At 36.0% G+C, this 10,531-nt stretch overlaps 2 protein-coding genes across 2 annotated transcripts; both read left to right on the forward strand.

Moving 5' to 3' along the window:
• The first annotated feature begins 219 nt into the window (after window positions 1–219).
• Window positions 220–9,842, forward strand: LOC134229489 (uncharacterized). Its single transcript, XM_062711242.1, has 3 exons — window positions 220–237; window positions 837–1,418; window positions 9,525–9,842. Exons 1-3 carry the CDS (start codon window positions 220–222, stop codon window positions 9,840–9,842), a joined length of 918 nt encoding a protein of 305 aa, XP_062567226.1.
• Window positions 9,843–10,144: 302 nt separating this feature from the next.
• LOC134229490 (uncharacterized) lies at window positions 10,145–10,531 on the forward strand. Its single transcript, XM_062711243.1, has one exon. The coding sequence runs from the start codon at window positions 10,145–10,147 to the stop codon at window positions 10,529–10,531; it is 387 nt and encodes a 128-aa protein (XP_062567227.1).

Below are 10,531 nucleotides of genomic sequence, written 5' to 3' on the forward strand. Positions count from 1 at the left end.
AAACGGCCTGGATAAAAAAAACATGCGTACAATATCAATATGTCGTCCCCGACTTCGTTCGGGGCGACATAATAAGAAACAGAGTAAAAACAATATGTTCCCAAACTTCGTTTGTGGAACATAACAAATGCCCGCAAAATTAAAAAAAGTATGTCACCATGACCTACTTTTGAGTTAACATGATGTGAAGTCCTAAGATGCATCAACTTACAAGATTCGATGATCCTAGCCCTTATAGTAAGCAAAATATAAACATTTTTTTAAAAATTGTAGATTCAGGTCAACTTCAAAGTGACCTTGAGACCACGCCATATCCTGATCCTTCTATGTTAGTTTGGTAAAAATCTGCCTGGCTGTTCTGCAGAAGAAGATTTTTTAGCAACTAGTACTTTTGGTTAGGGGAAGGGTTGTTGAATGATTGATTATTGTTTAACGTCCCTCTTGAAAATTTTTCACTCATATAGAGACGTCACCGTATGCCGGTGAAGGGCTTCAAATTTAGACCTATACTCGGCACTCAGGGCCATTGAGCAGTGGGGGGTTCTTTATCGTGCCAGCGCCTACGGTGACACGGGACCTACGTTTTTAAGGTTATATCCGAAAGACCCGTGACTTTCACTTCTAGTGCAGAGCGTTTGGCGAAGGAACAGTTACTACCTTTGTTTACGTCTTAGGTTCGAACGAGATTCGAACCCGGGCCTCCCGATCACGAAGCGAACGCTCTACCACTAGGCTACCCTGACCGGTGGGGGGGGGGTGTAATAAAAATTGTGTCATTTAAATATTATGTTCAGACATTTTAAAATTCATGTTGAAGAAGTAACTTGGATATTCAGGTGGTAAAAGGAACCTTGGAGACTCCAGTTGTTGAAGAAATCTTGTTCACTCCAGTGGTAGATGGAACCTTGGACACTCCAGTGGTAGAAGGAACCTTGGACACTCAAGTGGAAGAAGGAACCTTGGACACTCCAGTGGTAGAAGGAACCTTGGACACTCAAGTGGAAGAAGGAACCTTGGACACTCAGGTGAAAGAAGAAACCTCGGACACTCCAGTGGTAGAAGGAACCTTGGACACTCAAGTGGAAGAAGGAACCTTGGACACTCCAGTGGTAGAAGGAACCTTGGACACTCAAGTGGAAGAAGGAACCTTGGACACTCAGGTGAAAGAAGAAACCTCGGACACTCCAGTGGTAGAAGGAACCTTGGACACTCAAGTGGAAGAAGGAACCTTGGACACTCCAGTGGTAGAAGGAACCTTGGACACTCAAGTGGAAGAAGGAACCTTGGACACTCAGGTGAAAGAAGAAACCTCGGACACTCCAGTGGTAGAAGGAACCTTGGACACTCAAGTGGAAGAAGGAACCTTGGACACTCAAGTGGTAGAAGGAATCCTGGACACTCCAGTGGTAGAAGGAATGGTAAAAGGAACTTCGGACACTCACTTATATCTTGTAACTCACGTTGCTGGATGTAGTTTGTAGCAGAATAAATAAATGTATATACCGAACCCTGTGTTAAGTTATTGTCAAACTCAATATGGTGGCAGTGGTGCTAATACTTTTCTAAGTTAAAAAGGACTACCCAAATACTAACATGGCATCATTTAATTTGCACCACCTGAGGATGATTCCACACGAGTTTCATCTTTCCTAATAACATTTATGGCAACAGTTTGCCTGATGTCCAGGAGTAAAGATTTCATTAGGTTGTTGGTTTTTTTGCCTTGCTCCTCAGGCCAAAAGGTGGCAGGGACTTAAAACTCAAGATTTTTGTTACCCTTCACCCATACATGCTGTATACCGAATTTGCAAGTATTTATCTAATATTTTGTTTTGCTACTGTTTTATACATGTTAAAGCCGCTTCATCCGAACCATACACATATTATCTTAAATAATAAAAGTATGTCATTACATAGATAATATATAAAAATTAATAATAAGATTGATTTAATGATTTATTACAACAATCCTTACATGGAAAAAAAGTCCAACAACCTTTTTGACAAGCAGCAGTTCCTGACGGGAATCTGTGTTGAAGTCAGCTTTGAAAAAAATACTTTTATCGCTATATCTAATTATGAAGAGTATTTTTTTCTGTTAGTAGAATCGTAAGTCATGATATATCTTTTATAACTGAATAAAATCCATAGTAATTTTTATATTAATTTGAATATTTAGAGAAAATGGAAAATCATATATATTTATTAAAAAAAAAAAGTTTCGTAACGAGGGCTAGAATATTGCCCGTGTACACTTTGTTGTTGCTGCGTGCCTGAAGATAGCCTTAAATTGATATCTTTTAAGACATCTTAAACTAACTTCATTTAATATTAATCTAATTTTTAGTTAAATATCTATATATCTGATCTTACTTTATCGTATTCATATTAAAGAGCTAAAAGTGTTCATATTGGATGAACAAATGTTAAATTTCTTTTCATTTGCTATCTGACTTCATGAGAGTTGCACTTCTTTTATAAATGGTTATGTTAACGTCCATGTAAAGAACACCGAGATGCTTGAGGAGTATTGACAGGAAGCATGTCGAGAGTTTAAAAGAATTTTCAAAATGAGACCAGAAAACCACGTCATTTTTTTCGGGATTAATTGTTTTAGATGAAAAAATCGAATTAAAAGACATGAACAACATTGGTTCAAATCAGATTGAAACTATCATAACCGGGTCAATCTCATTCTGGACTCCAGCCTTAGTCGATGTTAAATCCTAACCAGCACAGGTTAAAGTTCAACTTTTTTTATTTGTTTACCTCTTAACCTGCTTCTGTATGATCGCGCCCACGTGTGCTATCTCCGCCAAGTTATTTACGCTGAGCTGACCAGTACAAATTAATCGCATATGTTACATTTGTATATTCTTATTATGTTCCCCAAACGAAGTTGGGGAACATATTGTTTTTACTCTGTTTCTTATTATTATTATTATTTTTCTTCTTCCTGGGTACTTATTTGTCCGGGAGTGATCTTGTAAACTACACATCCGACTTAGGTAAAACCTTTTTAGGGTTAGTAGGCATGTTATGTAGATTTGCGGAACGAAGGTCATTTTGCGCGCACGTGCTTGCAAGAGCGTGCACGTGCAACATGTGAAATGACCGATTTAATTGATATAGGCGTAACTTTTTACATTTTTGATGAAATGCTTTGAAACTCATAATATAAGGATATATTAGTAGCATAGACAATATAACATGGTCAAAATCGCAAGATCTCACGCGCATGCACGTGCACTTCGCTCTAATTGGCTGAAACTAAAGTCTCTATATCTTTCTTGTTTTTTGACGAAATCCCTTGAAATTTTGAACATAGCCATACATTAGGATATCCTACAACATGATATATAGCAATTATCATGAAAACACGTGCATGCACGTGCGCTGCAATCTGATTGGCTTAAACTTTAAATAGCTATAACTCCCTTGATTTTAAACCAAACAGGATTGGATTTGGAACATAGATAGATATAATTGACCTCTACAAGAAAGTATGGTCACCATGCACATGCATGTACATGTGCTGCAATCTGATTGGATGAAACTTTAAACAGCTATAACTCCCTTGGTTTTCAATCAAACGGGGTGGGATTTAGAATATAGATAGATGTTATGGACTTCTACAAGAAGGTATGGTCACCATGCTCATGTAAGCACGTGCGTGCACGTGAAATGAGTAAAATGATACACTTGAATGAGCCTATTTTTTTAAATACTTTTGGATTAAATACTTTAATAATTAGTATATCAAAATATATAGATTCTGTAGACAATATGATATGGTCATTACGAGCATGCATTCACACGCGCACACTTGCAATGCTAAAATTGAATGAACTTGGTACACTTCTTGGTAAACGTTGTTAAAGTCTCAAATGCATAGAGTTTGTCTTATTTAATGAAGCTTACAGGGGATATGGAACCAAAAGGGAGTTGGGGAGCGTTTGGGGAACATCTGTAACGGTCCCCGTTACAATTAGCACTAGTTTTTAGTGCAATTTTTGTTATGATAAATTCCCCCTTCTGTCGAAAATCTTGTCCCCAAGATTTGTTTAAAGAGTTTATGATTTGGAATAATTTGACTTGCTGTAAAATCAACATAAAACCGAAAGTTCAACAATTCTATTTGTTTGATATTTTCGCGCCGATTTAAACTTTAATTACAAATTTATTAAAAATTACCTTTCAGATGGCTTTTACAAAGGAAGTACCTAAACATTTATAACTACATATTATATAATTTGAATTCAAACACACAGGTACATGTATATAATTAAAAATACACTTTCTAACAAAATTACAATATATAAAAACACAATTTACACGAAAAATACTATGTACAATGTTCTTGGTTGCTCTTTCCTCTGGGCAGTGGTGGCACGTTTTTTTTTTTTTTTTTTTTTTTTAGCAGAAAAACACAGTAGTGACGAAAAAAATGTTACAAAGCTCGCTTCACAAAAACAAAATTAATGCTTTGACAATTCATGGAACATAATCATTCTCATTGTATGGATTAAGACACTTTTCACAAAAATATCATTTGGTTGTTAAATGTATCCCCTGTTCACATTTGACAAAAATAATTTACACAGTGCCGCATGATAAACACTTTTATTACAAGACATTATCCCTGTAAAATACATACACATATAGTCCTATATTTGACGCATACTCGATCTTTCTGCTTTGAAAAAAAATCTTTAAAGGTTAAGTCATTATTATTTATGAAAGGAGAAATGATTCTCGAGCTATTCGGAAGAATGTAAAATATCTAGGTACATAACCTTCCACTACGATCATTTTCCCTTCAAAATATATATTTCTCTCCAAACCCCTTGTTTGGTAGACTATTATAAAGTCCCGACTTAACTTTTAACCCCAATAATGGTATAAGGGTTTCTCTTTGCTATATTTAAAGGCCCTTAAAATTCCCATTTATTGGATTTATTTCTGTGAAAATTGTTTAACGTACACAAATGCATGGTCAACGGGGTCCCCTTTTATGGTGCAAGACCCATCCCATTTAGCATTTATTTATGTGAAACTTGTTTAAGGTACACAAATGGTCAACGGGGTCCCCTTCTATGGTTCAAGACCCATCCCATTAGATTTATTCTCTTGATTTGTATCATACATTCAACCTGACGAGTACTTTTTATATTGCAAGCATTTTTTTTAATATTTTTTCATAAGCGTCAACAATTGTTATATCAGGTAAATTATAAAACATTGCCCATGTAAAAAATAATTTCAACAACATGAGAATATTCTAAAAACCATCGTCGTAAAAAAAAATCTTGCATAACAAAGGTAGACATTTTTAAAATTATTTATATACTGTCCTACCTGTACTGTCATTTTTTTTTTCAAAGTCTTATTCATAGGACACAAATAAACTGTCCAACAACTGGATAATGCTCTTAGAATCGGAAGCAAGGGCTTCGGCACGGAACCACTGTAATTATCCAAATATCTAAAATTGTTCGTGTTTCTGTTCACCAAAGTACGGATTGGTAGTATAGTTACCATGTCCTGTTCGCACAATTAGGATTTCTTTAGTTCGTTTATAGTTCGTTTCGTCTGTTTTATTAAACGCACGGTCGGCAAAAGTTTGTCAAAACGTGTTAGTCCTATAATTGGTCCTACCCAGAGAGTGTTAATATTTTTAAGTTCTCTTGGCCTCGTAGATCGTTTGACGGCTCTGGTCCAAGTCTCGCCTACTCGAGTCCTCTGTCCGAAAATCCAGCGGGATCGTGCACTAATCCTCGTCTGGTGGGTTGACTTAGAGAACTTTCAAAGGCTTTCCCTCTTTCTGAATCTGACCCCATTTCTCCACCATATTGTATAAAATAAAAAATTAAATAATTGAATTTTTCGATTTTCATTATTATAAGGTGAGAGGTACCGATATTCTGAACTCTCGCTTGGCCTGTGGAGGTACCGGAATGATATCATCTCAGTTTGTTTCTTTTATTATATTTATTTTTAATTCCTTGCCATTTTCTTTCTGGACCTGAGCCGCCGCCATGGTTGGGGAGTGGAGATGTTACCCAACCTGTATGAAATACAACCAAGGCAGTCAAGATTCAGCTTTCCACTCTTTATTTAATAAAACAATCTATTTGTAATCTTTATGATTACAATAAATAATTCCACACAAAAAACTAAACAATTTACTAAACATTATTAGTCTTAATATATAAAAAAATGTTATCTGTAAATAAATTAAGCCATGTGAAAATTCATATGATTTGACAAAAACCGCGCAAGTTTAGAAAATTATCTCACATGTATAAAAAAAACAACCAAGGCAGTCAAGATTCAGCTTTCATCTGAAATCCTGTCTATCCCGGGCGTTCATTACATACAAGGTTAACGTTTGTGGATTTCCATCTCCATATTTGTAACTCGATCGAAATTTGCAATAATTACTTTATATTTTGATTTGAATTTTAATTACTATTATTCTGAACTTGAATACTTTTTAAACTTTTAATGCACTTTAAAAATAATTGCCGATCTTTTGCATAATCTTTAAATATTGTTTTCTGTAATTAATTTATCCAAATATTTGACCTCTGGTCACTTCAATGTTATTGGTCGCTCCTTCCTCCTAACCAGATGCCTTTCCTAATAAACGATTCATTTCTTGGAACTGGCCAGGTTAAAGTTCAACTTTTTTTATTTGTTTACCTCTTAACCTGCTTCTGTATGATCGCGCCCACGTGTGCTATCTCCGCCAAGTTATTTACGCTGAGCTGACCAGTACAAATTAATCGCATATGTTACATTTGTATATTCTTATTTTTAGTGCAATTTTTGTTATGATAAAACCATTCAAAAATTGCTTTTCAGGAGCTGTTTGATGAAGGACGGGGGTACTTGTAAAGCTGTACAAAAATTTAACGGACACTGAGGCACTACTGCTTGGCTTTGACCATAATGTGTCGCATGAACTAGCAAACCCACATGGGCAGAAGAATTATTTTTATTCAGAAGAGAGCTACGGAAAAAATGACCGAATAAGAAAGACTTCACCTCACGCCTATAAATCGAAGATGTGGAAGGAGACCTGCGATTCAGTTTTAGGCATTATATCAAAGACAAAGCTTCACAATGTATATCATTGCATATAGTCTTTGTGCTTATCCTCAAACGATGGATAGAAGAACATAGAAGAGTACCATAAAGGGACATTAAAAAGATGCATTTCACAGAAATGAGTGGGACTACAGAGGGAGAGTGAAATCCCTGCTTGTTAGGGTAGGACAAAACACCCGTGAATTCATTTTAACCCATTTATTTTAAATTACTGGAGGAAAAAAAGACTACTACTACTATATTGACAACAATGAATGATCCCTGAAAGAAAAAAATAGTAAGTTTTGGCATATTTGCGTTATATTCTGTGAAAAAAATTAGAGAATCCTATATATTGGTCACTTGGGAGCTTACATTTTGGAATGTGTTTACGCTATCTAAATGCAATAAACAATATGTAATGGAATGTTTGTGTGATCAAATAAATTTTATAGATTGTCTCGGTATTAAAATTGAGTTACCTATATCCTCTTCAAAATCTACATTCACGCTCCTTGGCCCAAACTGCTTCTGAGACGCACACTGCCTGCACAATTCTACAATTTTTTTTAGAACTTGTATTTTTCAAAAAAAATAATTGCACTCTTGTTCTATTTTACATATTTGTAATGTATACATATACTCTTTTTTTTATTTTCCCGCAATTAAGTACTGCTTTACATTTTATTTATTCACACATACATATAGTTAGAATAATCTAACTGTGTCTCAGTACAAGCCCTCAACCGGGTCCGTAGGACATTGATCATGACGATAGAACATTCTACCTAACATACGTATACACACACTGAAACATCAAAATAATGTTGCTATAATTGTTCATAACATATTCTATTCTATAAGCGTTGCATAAAAGCCTACATAGATTACTTCAAAGTACAGATACAGATACAGAATCTTTTTTTAAAAGATCAAACTGTTGTTTAAAGTGATATATGGCGTATTTTGGACAAGTTCTGACTATCTAAAATAAAAAAGATCTTTCTATTTGTTTTGTTATTTTATCTTAACAGAAGACTTTCCTGTAAATAACACAATTTAAATAAATTGCATTTCAAAGATTTCGCAGAATTTTAAACAATAACTTAATTATTTCCGACTCGGAAATAAATGTCAGACATAGTTTAAAGTAAATTTAAGTAACAGAAACGTGAGAATATTCAAATTCAAGATAGATGAAAATTTTAATTTGAATGTAAATAACAAATATCGTGTAAATCTCGTATTTTTATTTTTTAACTCAGATACGCCATATATAGCTTTAATCAGTCTAGTCGAACCCTCAAACGGGGGTATACCCCCAAACAGGGGTATACCCCTAACAAGGGTTTTCCTTCCCTTAATGCAACGCACGAAATTCAAGAACGATAACTCTTATTTAAAAAATATATATTTTTTTAAAAATCACAAACATGCAAAACTGATTCGTCTACACCTTTGTTTTCAATTAAAAAAAAAAATAAATTACTTTTCATTTTTATTTACCTCATTTCTCGAGCACAAAAGTTTGTTAACAAGACGAGGAAATTCGAACGGGCACAGAAGAAAGTGTCGAAAAATAATAAATAACATGTTCAAAACACAAAATTGTTATACCGGGGAACGGAAATATATGTAGTTTAACTTTAAACAAAACATTGTTTGTTTATTCATCCGTTTTATTAAATTATGCATAAAAATCTAGTTGTATCAAACATGTAGGTCAAGAAACAGAATACGCTAACTTAGGGAGAGAAAAAGTCTTGATTTTTACAATAAACATATACTTTTCCGCAACACAATCTCTTTAAAAATCTTTAATCTATCAAATGTGAGTACATACAGAGTTTTGTAAGTTTTGTAAACAACTATTTTGTCTGTCCTCTGCAACATAAAGTTTCTATGTCACTGATTTCGTCTTCTGTGTATAGGATTAAAAATAATGTTTTCCCCTCATTTCTAATGACTGACTTGACTAAAATATTGGCAGAAGTCACTTAACCGATTTCCGTGTGAACCATGCTGAGGGAGTTCTAGGCCCTCACCAACCCGTCTGCCTATATCCTCCTGTCCGGTGTGCTACCAAGAGCAGAGAACGATTTTCCACGGGCCTGCCGATACCTGCTTTCCTCATGGACTTCAACTATAGAGCCAGCCAGCCTGTCTACAAGACTCCATCAACTGCATAATGCTGGCCACACTACGTTTGTGCAGCATTGGGAGATTGAATGACAACTACTCAGCAAAGATGGGCTTCACCTCAGCCGGTACCATTACCGTCATCCAAACATGGAGAGGGCCATTCAGCACTTAGACGTCTCCCCACCACCAGTAGTCTCACCACCACCAGCATCTCCTCCAAAATAACTATACATGTATAGGACTGCTCTCCTTTCATCACCCACTGCTAAGACACCTACCCTGACCATCAGCAAGGAAGAGGATTGGCCGCTGCTACCCACAGCACAGTCATTATGTTCCATCTTGTCATGTTTTCACCTCCTCCTGTCACTGCATCTCCTCCCTCTCCTCGCTTTACATCTCCCTCTCTTCTTCCTCCTCATTGCTCCACATCTTTTCCTGCCACAGCATCTATGAAACATCCAACTGCAAGCTCCTCCCCTGTTCCAAATCCAACTCCCAGCTCTCCCATCTTCTTCAGGGGAGAGCACCATATCCTCTTAAACTTTTATCCATGTGTTCTACTGTTCCAGGATCTTACATATCAGAGTAAGGAACATTTGTATTAGTACTTAAAAGCTGTCGAGCACTCTGACCCCTATCTGGCAAACCAAATTCAAAACGCTCCGACAGCAAAATAAGAAAACAAAATTTCAAAACTTTTAAATAGCACTTCCCATTCGCATCCAATCAAAAACAAAATCATGCTTAAAGTTTTGACAATTAAATTCCATCAACGTGATGATTAAAAAAAATTCAGCATAAACAAAAGAGTACTTATACATAATGTAACGGATTCATACGGGGCATTAGTTGGAATGGCAAAAGGAAAAATACTCAAGGTTAACTCCTTATGCATTTTAGGAATAAAATGGCCAATGCAACCAGTGCTCCATCAGTAAGTTCCCCAAAAATTCTAGCACCCATCCCAACAGCAGCTTCATCAATTCCTCACCCAGTTCCCGTACCACGTCCTCCAGCAGCTCCGTCAACTATTTCCCCTATGACAATGCCCCATGTACACTTTCAAGGTCCTGCATCAGTTCCGTCAATTCCAGCACCCATCCCAAGTGCAGCTTCATCAATTCCTCTTGCATCAGCTCCGTCAATTACACTCAGTCCTTCAGCAGCTCCCTTAATTACTCTCCACACAGGTTTTAGAACAGCTTCCTCTGTAGAAACTAACATCTCAGGCACCTGTTCCATCTTCTATCTATTCAGAACGAATTGCAGCAATTGGTCAAAACCATGTGTTTGA

The sequence above is a fragment of the Saccostrea cucullata genome, unplaced genomic scaffold, assembly GCF_032062105.1.
Source record: "Saccostrea cucullata isolate Sc308-1 unplaced genomic scaffold, CSIRO_AGI_Scuc_v1 ctg4888, whole genome shotgun sequence".
In the NCBI taxonomy this organism is placed as follows: domain Eukaryota; kingdom Metazoa; phylum Mollusca; class Bivalvia; order Ostreida; family Ostreidae; genus Saccostrea; species Saccostrea cuccullata.